Source organism: Cnephaeus nilssonii (genome assembly GCF_951640355.1).
Source record: "Cnephaeus nilssonii genome assembly, chromosome: 21".
Lineage (NCBI taxonomy): Eukaryota > Metazoa > Chordata > Mammalia > Chiroptera > Vespertilionidae > Cnephaeus > Cnephaeus nilssonii.
Genome location: NC_137092.1, coordinates 41,706,797 through 41,722,898, shown reverse-complemented (window position 1 = coordinate 41,722,898; position 16,102 = coordinate 41,706,797). Strand labels below are relative to the sequence as shown.

Below are 16,102 nucleotides of genomic sequence, written 5' to 3'. Positions count from 1 at the left end.
CGCTGCTGCTGCCCGCCCTCGGCCCTCTTCTCAGCCGGCGCGGTACCCTGGGGCGCCCTCCGTACGTCCACAGGACGGCCTCACCTGAAGCGCCGCCCCAGTTTGAAATGCATCTGTGTTTGTTGTTCATTGTCTGTCACCGCTTCTGTGAAGCTTTCTCAACAACAAACTCTCTGTGATTGGCTTACCCACGGGACCAACATGCATTTGTCTAATACCTACCATGCACCACGCACCGTGAAGACGCTGGAGATACGAGCGTCAAACAAAACTAAACGGTACAGAAGCAGGAAAAGTCCCTGAACTCAGAGCTTTTGATCTAGTGACACCGACAGGCAACAAACAACAAATAATTATGTATTTCAGACCCCGGCGAGCACAGGGAAGAGAGGGAGCAGCCCGTAGTAAGACAGAGCCCAGGGGTTTGCAATCAAGGGCTGGTCTCGGTCCCCTGGCCACGCCCCCTTTAAGCCATTTTACTCTTTTTGAGCACCTGTTTCTTGTCCCTCCGCAGTCTCCTGGCTCAGAGCACACCTGTGCTCTGTTTAGTCTTTCCTACAGACCAGGCCCGGCAGGGAGCCACCAGGTCTGTCTGATGAGGATGTTGGTGATCTCATTAATGAACCAACTGTTTAGCCGAAACCGGTTTGGCTCAGTGGATAGAGCGTCGGCCTGCGGACTCAAGGGTCCCAGGTTCGATTCCGGTCAAGGGCATGTACCTTGGTTGCGGGCACATCCCCAATGGGGGGTGTGCAGGAGGCAGCTGATCGATGTTTCTCTCTCATCGATGTTTCTAACTCTCTATCCCTCTCTCTTCCTCTCTGTAAAAAAATCAATAAAATATACTTTTTAAAAAAAATGAACCAACTGTTTAAGCATCCAGGGAAGTCTCAGTTTGAGAAATCCACATACAACTAGTCAAGTGCATCCCAGTTTTCAGAAGTATGATCCAAAGCCGCTGGTTTCATTAAATGCCAGTTTACAGAGATTAAATTCATCATCTAGACATTTCATCTCTCTGAAATTGACCAGAACTAAGAGAACCAAGTGTCAGTACTGGTGAGAGAAATAACACAATTCAGGAATACTTACCGTAATTTCCTTACCTACCAAGGCCCCACTGTCCCTTTGCCAATCCAGCCAGGCCAAGCAATAAGCAAGACGGAATCCACAGCCTGGAACGAGTCCCCCGGGCACAGGGGACCTTCTCACTGGGCGGGCCTGTCTGCAACCCAGCCCAGTCCCCAGGGAGCCTGGACAGGCCTCATCCGGGTCCCCGGGGAAGTTATTCTGAAAGATTCCAGATCTGATACAACACAGCCCTTCCCCCAAGTGTGCAGAGGGGCTCCAGGGCAAGTCGCCAACGGCAAATGCTGGGAACCCAGAGGAGGACCAAGGACGCCGCCACCTTGCTGTCACTCTCCCGGCAGGCAGAGCGGCCACGATGAGGGACGGCGGGGACGGGGCGAATGGGCAGGACAGGCAGGAGCGATGGGGGGCATGGCAGCGGTCACACACACACACACACACAGGCACCCCACAGCCACGGCCCTCCTCCAACACCGCAGGCCTGAGCAGCTGGCCACGCAGGTACCTGGTGGGTGGGACTAGTTGTCTGAGAGATGGTTCAACAGGACAGACTGGCAACGGTGCCTCTCGGGCTGTGCGCACCAGAATTCACGCAGCAGATGGGAGAGGAGCGGAAAGGCACTGGACCTGAGCTGGTGGCTGGGATGGCCCGCAGCACCTGGGACCTCTCTGAGCATCACTTTCCTCAACCACAAAATGCAGGGAAATGGCACGCTTACCTAACTGTTAAATGTGTGTGAGGTCCCATGGACATGATATGTATGAGGCTTTTGGAAAATTATAAAGGAAACTAGAGGCCCAGTGCATGAAAATTCATGCACTGGAGGGGGCGTCCCTCAGCCAGGCCTGCCCCCTCTCACAGTCTGGGAGCCCTCAGGGGCAGGAGGTGACCCAGCGATCAGGGGAAGGTGATGCCTCCATCACACCTCTGCTGCTGCCACTGCCGGCAGCGCAAGCCTCAGCCGGCCCAGGTTACCTGAGCCTCGGGCAGCCCTGGGCGGCTGGGCAGCCACCATCTGAGGCTTGCCTGTGCCTCAGGCCAGCCCTGGGCAGGTGGGGGCTGAGGGGACTGGGGGACTCTGGAGGCAGGCACATGGGGCAGGCCTGGCTGTGCTGTGCACCTGCTGCCCTGGTGGGGCTGAGGGGATAGGGTGCCACCATCTTGTGGCTGTGGGCACTGCCATCTTGGAGGGTGTGGCAGTCAATTAGCATATTCCCTCCTTATTGGCTGTGGGCACCGCCATCTTTGTGAGGGTATGATGTTCAATTAGCATATTCCCTCTGATAGGACTAAAAGCCCGGTGCACGAAATTCGTGCACGGGGTGCAGGGGGTGTCCCTCAGCCCAGCCTGCACCCTCTCCAATCTGGGACCCGGTAGGATCGGGCCTAAACGGGCAGTCGGGCATCCCTCTCACAATCCAGGACTGCTGGGTCCCAACTGATCGCCTGCCTGCCTTCCTGATTGCCCCTAATCGCTTCTGCCTGCCAGCCTGATCACCCCCTAACCATTCCGCTGCCAGCCTGATCACCCCTTAACCACTCCCCTGCCAGCCTGATTGATACCTAACTGCTCCCCTGCCAGCCTGTTTGCCCCTAACTGCCGTCCCCTGAAGGCCTAGTCACCCCTAACTGCCCTCCCCTGCAGGCCTGGTCCCCCCCAACTGCTCTCCACTGCAGGCCTGGGTACCCCCCAACTGCCCTTCCCTGCAGACCCAGTCACCCCCAACTTCCCTCCTCTGCCAGCATGGTCACCCCTAACTGCCCTCCCCTTCAGGCTTGATCGCCCCCAACTGCCCTCCCTTGCAGGCCTGGTCCCTCCCAATTTCCCTCCCCTGCTGGCCATCTTGTGGTGGCCATCTTGTGTCCACATGGGGGCAGGATCTTTGACCACATGGGGGCAGCCATCTTGTGTGTTGGGGTGATGGTCAATCTGCATATTACTGTTATATTAGATAGGATAGAGGCCTGGTGCATGGGTGGGGGCCAGCTGGTTTGCCCTGAAGGGTGTCCCGGATCAGAGTGTGGGTTCACTTGGGGCGTGGGGCAGCCTGGGCGAGGGGCTTGTGGTGGTTTGCAGGCCGGCCACACACCCCGGCGACCCAAGCGGAGGCCCTGGTATCTGGGATTTATTTATCTTCTACAATTGAAACTTTGTAGCCTGGAGTAGAGCCAAGCCTCCTGCTTGCTCTGTGGCGGCAGCCATTTCTGTTGGGATTTATGTATCTTCTATAATTGAAACTTTGTAGCCTTGAGTGGAGGCCTAGGCCGGCAAGGGCAGGCGGAAAGCTTAGCTTCCTCCATTGCTGGGAAATCCAAGCCTCCCTCCTGCACTCTGTTGCCGCAGCCATCTTTGTTGGGTTTATTTGCATATTCGCTCTTGATTGGGTGGTGGGTGTGGCTGGTGGGCGTGGCTTGTGTGTGTAGCAGAGGTTCGGTCAGTTTGCATATTACTCTTTTATTAGATAGAATAATTTTCCTAGCAAATCCTTTTATGGCATTTTCTACAAGCTGAGCAATGATCTATACACTTTACAAGTATTACTCCAAAATTACCCAATGGGAGGACTGTTGCTGTCCCCATTTTAGAGAGAGAGAACGGGCACAGAGAAGGTAGGACCCTTGCCCACGATCACACAGCTGGTAAACCAGAGCAGGGCCTGGGTCACAGACACGGAGCCCACGCGCTCCACCACGGCACTGCCATTGCACGTGGCTCCTGAGAAGAGTCTTCTTCTGCTCGCATTAACAAACCAGCACCAGCACCAGCCCTGTTCAGTTCTCCATCTTCCACAGAGGCTTTATCTTATGTAACGGTCACAACAGCCCTACGGGGGCGTTGTTATTCTACTCCTTTGTAGAGGTGAGGACAGTGTGGTGTGGACATCTCTGGACGTGCATTTCACATTACTTTTCTAATAATGCGCAGAGCTGTGCAATCCCAAATTATTCACAGCCCCGTCTAACCCCTCCCACCTGTGACTCTTGAAATGAAGATCCCAACCAGCAACAGAGCACACAAGAAATAAAGCCCAGAAGAGGCGAGCGTGCGGAACCGCCGGCCTCACGGGGACGCAATCAGGGGAGCGCCCTGCAAAGTGACATTTGCATTCTGCCCAAAATCATCTCCTTCACCGGCCCATCCTGGGCCCTACATTCTGTCATGAGCGAGTCATTCCTTTGAGTGAACAGCCTGGGAGCCCTCAGTTAAAAAGTATCTTTGGAAGAAAAGCAAATGATCACGTGTGTCCCAGTGGATTAGTTCATAGCGTCTCCGCAGTGCGGCAGCTGGCTGAGGCCGGCTCCGGCCTGCACACAGGGCGACCTGAAATTTACAAGGTCACAGAATGGGCTCCGTGCATAAGGCAAGCCAGAAGGCGAGGCTGAGATCCTGAGCATGGGGTTGGAAAGCTGAGGCTGAATCCAGGGGTGCAGGGGCTGAGAGCCCCAGAGACAAGATGGGAGCAGGGACCAGGGACACTCAGCCAGAGACAGCAGGGAGGGTCCCCTGGGCCTCCCTCCCTCTGGATTTCCAAAGCCCGCCTCCGGGCACGGCCAGTGTGTCCCCATGACGGTGGTGGGATGCGCGCACAGTAGGAAAGCCTGTCCCAGGAAGCGTGTGAGGGAGGAGGGGAAGGGAGAGGAGCGCGGCAGCCGGGGGAACTCTCGGTCGTTAGGCTAACAGGATTTGTTCTGAGGTGGAAACCAGAAGGCTGCCCGGAGCCGAGCCGGCATTGGGGCAGGAAGCGGAAAGGACGGAGGGTGGGATGTATGCAGGAGGACAGGATACAGACAGCACACCAGGCAGAAGGCAGGTGTGGCCACAGGGATCCATCTCCAGACCGTGCGGGCCAGCGATGCCTGGGCGTGAGCAGAAACCGGCCTCCCGCGTCTCTGTGGGTCCCAGACAAAAGGGCCCCCAAAGCCATAGGCCTCCCCAGAGCAAGGACTGACCTTTAAACCCAACGGAGCCCCCGCTACTCTGGGTTCTCCCCAGAGCCTGGCAGAGGGTCCGGGACAACCACACTCCCCAACTGTACACGCCACACCTCCCCCCTCACTGCCTGCTGCCCTTTCTGGGCCGCCTCCGCCCCGAGGACACCCACCTCTTCTCCCCTGGAGCTGGGGCCCAGGCCAAGGCACCAGCTCCCACTCAGGTCCTCCTGCAGAGAGAGCGGCGATTCTGGGCCAGGGAGCGGCCTTCCTTTGCTCCCAGGGAGTGACAACAATGTGAGGAATGAAGCGTGGCTGGGGACAGTCCCCAGGGGCCCAGCTTTGGGTATTAAAGGAACTTCCAGGTGCTTAGGAGGCTAATCTAGAGTCGGGGGGGGGGGGGGGGGGGCGGGGGGGGGGGCTGGGAGGGTGGGTGTTGTGTTTTGGAAAATCCTTTTAAAGGCCCCTGAGGCTTGAAGGGGAGGCTGGGAATTGTCACTGCTATCCCGGAGGAGGTGGGGAAGGAGGTGGGCCGCTCCATGGCGCCCTTCTCACTGCAGCCGTGGAACCCGGGGCTCCAGAGATCAGGGCTGGTCCTCCAGCCGGAGGAGCAGGGAGGCGGGAGAGTAGGGATGCCTCCCCCGCTCAGAGCCCAGCCAGGCTTCACACCGAAGGACGGCGCCTCCTGGTTTCCGGTGACGGCCTCACACAGGCACTTCTCGAACCCGCCAAAAATCACCCCTACGGGGCAGCACATCACCCCGTACCTGCTAAGGCACCGGCACACTCAGAAGGGCATCCAGGGCCCCTAAAGGTCACCCCGAGTCACGGCCATGGGATCCTGCAAACCTGAGAGTAACACCTCAGCAACTATTGAGCTGAGTCCTGGACAGGGAGGGCCATCGTTTCGCGCATTGAAGACTCATTTGTTCCATCCAAGCGAGGACGTCGAGGACTAGCCATCCACAGGCAGGCTGGGGAAAGCGAGGCAGCGCAGGAGGCGGCGTCTGAGGACTACCCCAGGCTGCGTTGAGTCAAGTAAATAGAATTCCATAGACGGGAGGGGGCTGACGGGAGGGGCCAGAGACGCCCTCCAGATAGACGGGGCGGGGAAGCAGGTTACAGTGCGAGTGCCTGACACACACAGAGCATATTCATGTGTTCTCATTTAATTATCGTGTTACTGTCCGTACCAACAACCGTGAGCCTGCTCCTGTCCACCCTGTGCAGCACGGGGCCCACTCCCAGCGATGCCAGACGCTAAGGCTGTTTTTATAGAGCCTCATTGGGCCTGTGTGCCAGGTAGTCCAGTCCACAGTGGCTAGGCATCGGTCAGGGCTCGTCCATTATGTAGTAATGAGGGTGAAACCCCAATCTAAGAGGCTGCAGAGACAGGAGAAACAGAAAAGGCAGTTATTACCCAAAAATAGGGTCCCCACTGGCATCTCGGAGGACTGGAAGAGACCCGGCTCCCTCACGTGACTCCAGCTAGCGGGCCAGGAAAAGCTCGGTGCGGGGCGTATTTGTAGTCGTGTCGTGATGGGGCACTGAGGGGGTCTGGCACAGTTTCATTCATTCTAGCTCGGCTCAGCTGCCGAGGGTCACCATGGCAACGCACTGCACAGACACAGGTTTTAAAACCCCTTTGGTGCCTGGCAGGTGTGGCTCAGTGGTTGAGCGTCAACCTATGAACCAGGAGGACATGGTTCCATTCCCACACATGCCTGGGTTGTGAGCTCGATCTCCAGTGGGGGGCATGTAGGAGGCAGCTGATCCCATGATTCTCTCTCATCATTGATGTTTCTATCTCTCTCCCGCTCCCTTCCTCTCTGAAATCAATAAAAATATATTTTTTAAAATCTTTTTGTGCCCTGGCTGGTGTTCCCAGTGGTTAGAGCATCAGACTGCACACTGAAAGGTCTTGGGTTTGATTCCCATTTAAGAGTGTATCTGGGTTGTGGGTTCACTCCCCACCCCTGGTCGGGGTGCGTGCGGGAGGCAACCAATCCGTGTCTCACATTGATGTTTCTCTCCCTCCCTCTCGCCTTTCCCCTCCCTTCCACTCTCTCTGATAAGCAATGGAAAAAATATCCTAGGTGAGGATTAACCAAAACAAAGAAGAAAAAAAACCTTTTGTAACACCCAGACTATTTGTGACGGGGCCAGGTGTACCGCAGGCGGGCACTGGTGTGGGACCGCGGTGTGATTCCTTCCATAGCCTCCTCCCGAGGCTCCAGGTTCCTGCGGCATTTCGCCTGTGGGCTAAGCCGGAGGGAACGTGATCCCTGTTCTAAGTCGGGTTTTATTTATTTCCAGGAGTGAGAAAGCAAACATGTAGCAAGATTAAAGTGTTTGCACCCCCTTTTCAGCCAAGGGAGCTCTAATCCTCCTGCTAATGAATGCCAGGCCCATAGCTGTTTTTATTAATTTCATCTCGGTTAAAAATATAGACACAGATGAGCGTGCTTGACTAAAATAACAATTTGACATTTGGAAGGTGTTCGCTTCATTTCAGCAGAGCGGTTGGGGAGGTTCCCCTTCATACGTGACAGGGACACGGAGCTGCCGCGACACGGGTCAGCAAAGACATAGCTAGTCCTACCTGTGATAGGGACGCCCCGGTGCACACTAGGCAAAGACGAGAAGGAGAGAGTGTGAGACCTCAGAGGTACCAGCCACGGTCTCTGTGGTCCCAGAAAGCAGCACAGAAGCAGACACGCCTTGTCTCTCTGTCCTCTAACGACGCCTCCAGAACGTTTCTACTCTTCGCTCCTGAAATTACCAACCTCCCAACCAGGTCCGGAAGGCTGCTGGCAGGAACCCTGCTCCACGTGTCGCTAAGATACTTTCAGAAAAACATACGGGTATTCCTGGGGGGGAGACAGGTGTGCTGGACACGAGGGCTCCACAGCGGACAGGCCCAGTGCCCCATGCAGCCCTACCTCCTTAGCTCACCTGCTCACCAGGAGTCCCCTCTGAAGACGGGAAAGGCACTTAAAAATCCACGGTAGGAAGATGTTTAAAAAAGGTTGAAAAGCATTCAAGGAGAGCTATGTACGAGCTCAGAGTGAAGGCAGGACTGGTTTTTAACTCTTTCTATGGTGGTTGTGACTGCACTTCCCCCATAATGCATTGCCATGTGTTGTAACTCTGAGCTTAATAATCAAGTTAACGTGACTCGATAGGGGGTATTTTAAACGATATAATTCAATAACGACATTTTATGTATGCATTTAGTCTAAGAAGCCTTACTAAATTTCTGGTAATATCATGAGTATTCTAAATCCTTGTTTATTTTCTCACTTCTAAATACTAGGACCCAAAACATTTCTTTGACCATGAAACAATAATTAGCTGATAATTTAATAAATGGAATTGTTCTCGCTGGAGACACACCACGTCTTCATTATTTGCAAAAACCTCCCAGAATTAAGAAGGAACAGTGAGGGCACGTCTCTAGAATTACCAACAGGATTTTGGTGAATACAAAAACGTAAATAGGAAAAATGAAACTAAAAAGCCCGACAAACAGCGAACTGTCAGAAAAGTCCCTGCCACTGAACGGAGAAGAGCAATAGGCACAGCGTAGCCAGGGGGACGACAAGGTCCCCGACCGCACGCCCGGTCCATCACCCTTCCTAGTGCGCACCACTTACGCGAGAATCAGAGGAACCCACGAGCCCCCCTCACAGGCGACGTTCCTCTCGAGGTCCCAGAACTCCACGAATATCTCCGCCTGCTCTCTGATCCTATTTCAGAATTTTAAGTCTTGGATTCCAAGAAAGTCCTGCCCGGGGACCAATATGTACAAAAAAGAAAACACCTCTGAGCGAGGACTGTTTCCAATCACCCACTAAATAAAAGACGAAGGACGTCTTACACACACACACACACACACACACACACACATACACACACACCATACACACACACACACCATACACACACACACATACATACACACACACCATACACACACACATACATACACACACCATACACATACACACATACATACACACACACCATACACACACACACATACACACACCATACACACACATACACACACACATACACACACATACATACACACACCATACACATACACACATACATACACACACACCATACACACACACATACATACACACACACCATACACATACACACACACACACACACACACACACACACACACACACGGACACAGCCTGGGGATGGCCCTGCATATTCCAGGCTAAGCCCCCAGCAATTTAACACAGACGGCAATTTATGACCTAGCTGTGTTTGATTGTTGTGTCCCTTGCATTTTATTATGCCAGGACGGGGGCCAGCCACAGAGAAAGTGCAGCAAAAATGCAACAGTGGCCTCTGTCGTTTCACGGGTGGCTCCTTTGAGGAGGAACTGTGGGCCCAATTTTGATCTCCACGGAGTGTCCCAGTAACAAAACCAAACTAACCGCCCTCCCTGCACATCCTCGTTGACCTTAATAAACTCACAATCAGTTCATTCAGGTCCCAACAGAGGCCAGTCCCTCAGCCATCCTCGCCGAGGGGCTGCCAATCAGCAAGTCCAAAACAGGATGCTACAGAGGTTCTCAGAGGGATGTGTGCGGAGCCCCGATTCAGTCTTCGCAGAGCCGGTCTGCTCCACAAGCAGGGGAGGCCCGGGGTCGGCCGAGAGGCTCCCAGGCCTGCGATCTGCTGACACGTGAGGCGTTATGCTGCTGGGAGAGCAGCCCGGACCACAGCACTTCCATCCCAGACGGCCCGGCGCAATCTCGGGAGGATGATAAACCGCACAGGTGAGGGGAACATGCCCTGCATGCGGCTGAGCCGCCAGGCGCAGGGTGGACACAGCGTCCACTTGAGTGCACCGGGAGCCCATCCGGAGGCCTGGGATCCACGGTGACCCACGCCCCTGCTCCGCAGCCTCTCCTGCTTCCACTTCAGTCCAGCTGCAGTATTTGTTTGGGACAAACTTAGGGAAAACTCCCAACTACCCACATCGCAGGACTCAGTTCCATAGGGACCAGCAGTTCTAGAAATAGAAGTCCCGAGGCTGGGCAGTATTTGGTCGTCTGCTCACTTCGGGAACCCGGAAGACGGCTGGGTCCAGTCCTTAACCACCCGCACCCGCAGCGTCCTGTGAACGTGCCGCCCACCTGACCTCTCCAATCCTGGGAGTTATCCCCACCGGGCCAGTCTTTTTTCTCGGTGACTCGTCAAGAACAACAAAGGTCACACCCAGTTCTTCATTTCTGGACATGTGTAAGTCTGCGCCCTCCGCCCGGGCTCGCGATGCCTATTTGTTTTGGATGACTAGGAGATGAATTGTTCCTCGGGGCATCCTCGCGCAGGACAGAATGTCTAACAACGCATCCTGGAGCTTTCAAATGAGTGGCCGTATGCCTAAGGTACCTCTATCAGTTCCTTTTTTTAATCAGACATCGAGAAGGTGTGATGACTAGTTGATAGAGGAGAAATTTCACTCTTTAACTGGCTGCCTGACACCAGGAACAGGCAGCTAATAATTCAAGTGCAAAACTGCCCAACAGCCAGCAATGCACACACGAGTGGCTGAAACACACGTGACAAGCTTGCCTGGTGAACGTGAGCGTGGTGCGCACGGCGCCCGGGATGCACAGCAGCTGTCTGCTTCGTCACTGTGGTGTCTAGAAAGAGCATTTGGAGTTCATGGGTTTGGAGACATGGACACCTCCCGGATGCTCATTTTCTATGACGCGCCCCACAATCCACCACCATCATGTCCAACCACTTCAACTTCTGTCATATTTTCCTCTCCATTTGCCCTGGCCGGGCCTCAATTTTTTAAAAGATCCAGTGAAAGAAAAGCAAAATGATGTTTACAAATGCTCGTGTTAGAGAGGAGACGAGCTTTCGGTTTCGTGACTCGGATCTAAAATTGGACTGTATTCCTCTCAAGGGTAAGTGCCTGGCCATCCGGACACTGCGCCCGGCTCCCGCCTGCACTCTCAGGAGGAGGGCTTTCCAGAAATACTTGGTGGCCAGGGCAGGATGGGCAAGGGTCTGGCTACACGGCCCCTGAGGGCAGACTGAGGCTAGTCCCCAGCAGCCCGCCCCCCCCCCCCCCAGCCCTGCCCTGCACATAGAAGCAGCTCCGGGCAATAATAAAGGAGTTTGTCTTGAGACCAATTTTAAAACAAAGAAACAATCCTCTCCCTTCTCTCCCACCATGCAGACTAACACCATGGAGATGGTCAAATATATTAAAACCCCGTTTTGTTGGGAGAAGAATGGGAGTGGGGTGGGGGATAGAGGAGGAGGGGGACAGGGGGAATAAAATTAATCCAGAAAAGCAACTGACAGGCGGGGCACAGGCAGGAGCCTCAGCGTCCTAGCACCCGGCTCGGACGTCTGCGTTTCCGAAACGTTGGTTGGAATTAAAATGGAAGCCCTCCCAGCACCATCGCCGTCTCTCTGAACAGCGTGGCTGCTCGCCCTCCTCTCCAAACCCTCCTGGCTCTGGCCAACAGCTGGCTAACTGATCCCTGCAATTTTCTCTCCACAGAAACGGTTTTCGAGGGGAGAAGGGACCCTAAGTGGGCTAATCAGCCAACCGCCAAGCCTGGGGGCTGAGGTGGAGGACATGGTTGTGTGAAGGGCCTACAACAGCTTCCTCTCGACACAGCCTGGCTTCTTAAAGGAGACCACCAGCCACACAGCTGTGTTGACCCTCAAGCCTTGTCTGATTTTTTTTTTTTAACAAACAGAATAGGAATTCACAACCCAAATCCCTTCCCTAAGCTCCAATGCTGTTGAATCTGCTAGTGTTCTGCCCAAGGATGTGGACATTTCGGTAATCGTCGATAAGCAGAAAGATAAAGATTGGGTCTGCACAATCCCACCCCCTCCAGGCAACAGGAGCTTTCTCCGGAGGTGAGACTCCTGTGGGCAAAATCTGCTCCATCACCTAAACATCGCGCCTCCGCTGAGACACTGCAGCAGCGAGCAGACGGCCGGGGAGACACAGGCCTGTCTGTCTTCAGTGCCAACCATGACCGACACACCGACGCACACACGCGCGTTCATTCTATGCTGTTCTGCATCGTCCAGCTCACCCCAAACAAACACGTGTTTTTAGTGCTGAAAATGTAAAGGTATCTTTTCAAAACACATCCCATGCCCTGCACTCTATCCACATGGGGTGAACTTGAGTGTATCAGCACTGAGTGGCAGAAAGAGTATTTGGTGTGGGCTCACAGGTTTCACAGCTTTGTCACAGTGAAACCCAAACACGGCGACACGGAGAGGAACACATTCGTTTTCCCGGTGCTTTCGTTCCACGGAGACTGCTGCGCACCCCCTCACTGTGTCTTTAGCAGCAGGACCCCACAGCTTTCCAGCACAGGAGCCCCTTCCACCACCCTCAGAGCGCTGCCCCGTTCCTTCACCAGCGACCAATGTGGAATTCCCCCGCAGGCTCCCGCGTCCACGCCACACAGACCGGTCCCAAGCACAGACACAGCCAGAGTTTGCCTCTGGGGCGCTGTGAAGTCAGCGTCCCTGTAAATTAGCCATTTTGACAAGGAGCGCAGGCCCCCTCCGCTTAGCTCCTCAAAGCCAACCCGAAGGCACTCCCAGCCTCACCCAGGCTTCAGGCAGCAAGGAGTCCAGATTCCCAGCAATCCGCTTTCTCAAATACCGTCTCCTACTTCACCTCAAAGCTCACGGGGCGCTCCGTACGCAGGAGGGAAGTTCCCCTGCTTCGTGGCCCAAACGCACGCCCGGGGGGATCAGGAGGAGGCGGGATGGAACACAGGACTGCGTCAGGCCCAAGGGTGGCCCAGCAGCCCCGCGGCGGAGGGGTTTGGGGAACCGGCGGAGGGAGGGGGAAGGCAGAGTGAGGGAAAAGACAAACGGGTGTGCACCGACGCTCCGAGGGCCGCAGCGCCACGCCTGAGCGCAGTCCGTCGGGACCCCAGTGGGCAAAGCCAGGGGAGACCGCGCAGGGGACTGGGGCCTCGGGATCCAGCAGCCTCGCCGCTGGCATCGGCGTGTGAGGAGTGCAGAGGGTGGTAAGGTGGGCTGGGAACTGGCCAGGAGACGCTGGCTGCCCGCAGGGCACCCCAGGGAAGGGGGTTGGAGGGAAGGAGCTTGATGGGCGTCCCAAGTTGGGGCAGGGGCTCCGAGAGGACTGAAAAGTGGGCCCGCCGACCACAAAGGGGAGCCTCCCCGGCGAGTCCGGGGGCGGCGGGGTGTCGCCGCGCATTTCTCCACCGCCCGGGAGTGTGCAGGATGGGGCGGGCACCCAGCTGCTCGGCGCTCCGGGGCTCCCGTCGCGGCCAGGGCGCCGCGCACTTACTTCTCGTAGTCGTACTTGCAGTAGAGCTTGCGGTCCCGGTAGAAGCAGGTGGTCTCCAGGGGCTCTTTGCAGGAGGCGCACTGCACGCACTGCTCGTGCCAGAAGCTGTCGTTGAGCCGCAGCAGAAACCGGTCCGAGATGACCCGCTGGCAGCCCTCGCACACCGACCTGGGGCTCGCCGCTCGGCCTGCAGCAGCGACAGAGGTTCTCGGTGAGCCTCCTGCGGGACCACGGCCCCCCACCCCCTCCGGGGCTGCGCCCGGCCGCAGCGCTCACACCGCGGAGGTCCCCGAGTCCCCACCACGGACGGGAAGCCCCGTGTGATCCTCGCAGCCAGGTTTGGAGACAGAAAAGCCAAACCAAGCGACACCTCTAATAAACTCGGAAGGTTTACAGTGTGCTCTCGGAGGGAGAGGACATCTGTAAGTGGCTTTAATTATCAAACCTCCCCGGGTGTGCGCGTCCTGCGAAACTACGGACTAGCAATGCCCCTGGGCTCCGGGGTTATCGGTCATGAAATCGCGCCCTCTGAGTCTCCACTGACTTATTAAAACTGCGTGTATAAAAACAATTTTTTTGTTTTACTTTTGCTAAAACGAAGTTCTAGATTTTTTTTTTTTTGAGAGAGAAGACTTTACTTTTTTTTATTTTCTTTTCGTCCCAAAAAGTCCCGCGTACTGAAAAGTGCCCTCTCACGCCAGGCAAACTCAGTGTTCAAACCAATGAGCCCCAAACGGCTGCGTCCGGGCCGCTGTGCAAATGGCAGACAGGCCTTTCCTAACGAGGCATCAACGTAAAGAGAAGGGAAACCGAGGAAGAAGCGGCGGAGGTGCTGCCCGCACCAGGCCGTGCATCCGGGAAGCCTGCGGGCTCAGCAGCCGCGGGAGAGCGATCCGACCCGGACCCACTCAGCGCCCGGCCCTCTGGGTCCTTCGCCTCGGACTCCGGTTTGGGTCCTTTAGTTTGGGGGTGGGGGCGGGGGGCTGGGTCGCCTTTGTTGGCACGTTTCACGGTTGTTGAGAGGAGGCCTGGCCGGGGAACTAGCCGTGGGCTTGATGTCCCTTAGGACCGGCCTTCCCGGTTCCCAGTCACACACCCGGCGCTTCCCCTTCGGGCCGCCGGGCTGGAGAGCCGCGGTCGCCCGGGCCCCGGCGGGCAGGCTGGGCGGAGCGGCCAGACGCTTCTCAGGGCGGACGTTCTCTACTCTTTCTGCCCGACTCCTGGCGGGGACGTGCCCGTGGAGCCCAGGGCGCACCCCGCTGCCCGCTTCAGGCGGAGGCGCGCGCCCCGCGCCGGGACCTGCCAGCCGAGCCCTGCACCCCTCCCGGCCGCCCGCAGTCGGGAAGTTTCGGGACGGGCCCTGGGAGGGAAGGACGCGGTGCGGGAGACTGTTTTCTCTGGGGAGCTGCGGGGCTCCCCTCCATAGGGCTTCTCCCCGGAACTGCTCCTCTCCGCCTTCGCCCCGCGCTAGCGGTTCCCAGTGACGCCAAGTACAGGACAAAACGAAAACGCCTCCCTTACAGACAAACGAAGCGCCCGCTCCCCAAACCTGAAAGGTGCAAGGGGCGGACTGGGCGGGGGAGGTCCCGGGGCGGCCCTGGGCGCGCCATCCCCCGCGGTCCCTCCGAAGGAGCCGGGAAGCGGGAACGAGCTGCGGCCCCAGTTAATTAAAGCCGAGGCGAGGGCCCCGCCGCGCAGGCTAATCCCGCTGCGCTGCCCACCGGCCCGGAAAGCCTCTGGTCCGGGGGAGGCCCAGCCTGGGCTGGAGTCGGTGGGCGCGAGTAGCCTCCTGGAACCCGGGCGCCCGGCCTCGGCCTCGGCCTCGGCGCCTCCAGGCCGCCGAGAGGGCGGCATTTGAGAGACGTCGATCAGCTCCGAGATTAAAAACCCGGCCCTGGTTGTTTTGAATCACTTGTCACTCAAACGCCTGCGAGCAGCGGCTTTGGGGACTGCGGTGCCCGCGCGCGAGGCCAAGTCCCCGGTCGGTTTGGAGCCGGAGGGACCCGAGGGGCCGGCGGACTGACGGGCGCTCAGCGGAGTGTAGGAAGCGGGGCACTGGCTCCCCGGTTGCGCAGCGCGTCCCAGCGAGCGGGCTCCAGCCCGGGGCCTGGCGGAGAGCGGGGCGCCGAGGGCGCGAGGCCCGAGCACTCACCCAGCAGCGAGGAGAAGGAGGCCGAGGTCTCCATCGCGCCCTGGAAGTTTTCCTCCATCTTCAGGCCGTCCAGCATGTTCGGGCCGGGCCGCGGAGACCTGCGGAGGATTGGAAACGCCGCTCTGGGCGTCCGTGCCCCCGGGACCCGCCGCGCACTCCTGGGAACGGCCGGGGGAGTGGCCGGGGCGGGCAGGAGCCGCAGGGCAGAGGCCGCCAGGAGGGGCGCGGGGTGGGCGGAGAGGCGAGTCACCGCGAGCTGCTCCAACTGATCTGACTTCACTCGAAGTCAACGCGTTATGTACTCAGGCCTCCGCCCCCAACTGCGCTTCCTCCTCCCTGCCCCCGTCCCCACCCGGTCCCGGCCCAGCCCGGGGTTCCCGCGCCGCCCGAGTCTGCCCCACCTCCACTGCGTGGGCCCCGGGGGCGTCCCCCCGAAACCCAGCTCTCGGGTGGGATGGGGTGAAAGGCCCGGGCACGCGGGACCACGACCTCCACCACAGCCCGCGTCTGGACGACCCGGGGCGCCCTCACCTGCCCCAGCCGAGATGGCGAAGCAGCGGTCCCCACTCTGGCACGGGGC

At 57.4% G+C, this 16,102-nt stretch overlaps 1 protein-coding gene across 1 annotated transcript in view; it reads right to left on the bottom strand.

Moving 5' to 3' along the window:
* LMX1A (LIM homeobox transcription factor 1 alpha) overlaps nt 1-15,598 on the bottom strand; it is a gene marked incomplete at both ends in the record, with an annotated part of 114,844 nt that extends 99,246 nt beyond the window's left edge. Inside the window, 2 exons of the mRNA XM_079761658.1 lie at nt 13,371-13,557; nt 15,523-15,598. Of these exons, the coding sequence (XP_079617784.1) occupies nt 13,371-13,557; nt 15,523-15,598 (263 nt within the window). The remainder of the gene's footprint in view (nt 1-13,370; nt 13,558-15,522) is intronic.
* Nucleotides 15,599-16,102: the final 504 nt, after the last annotated feature.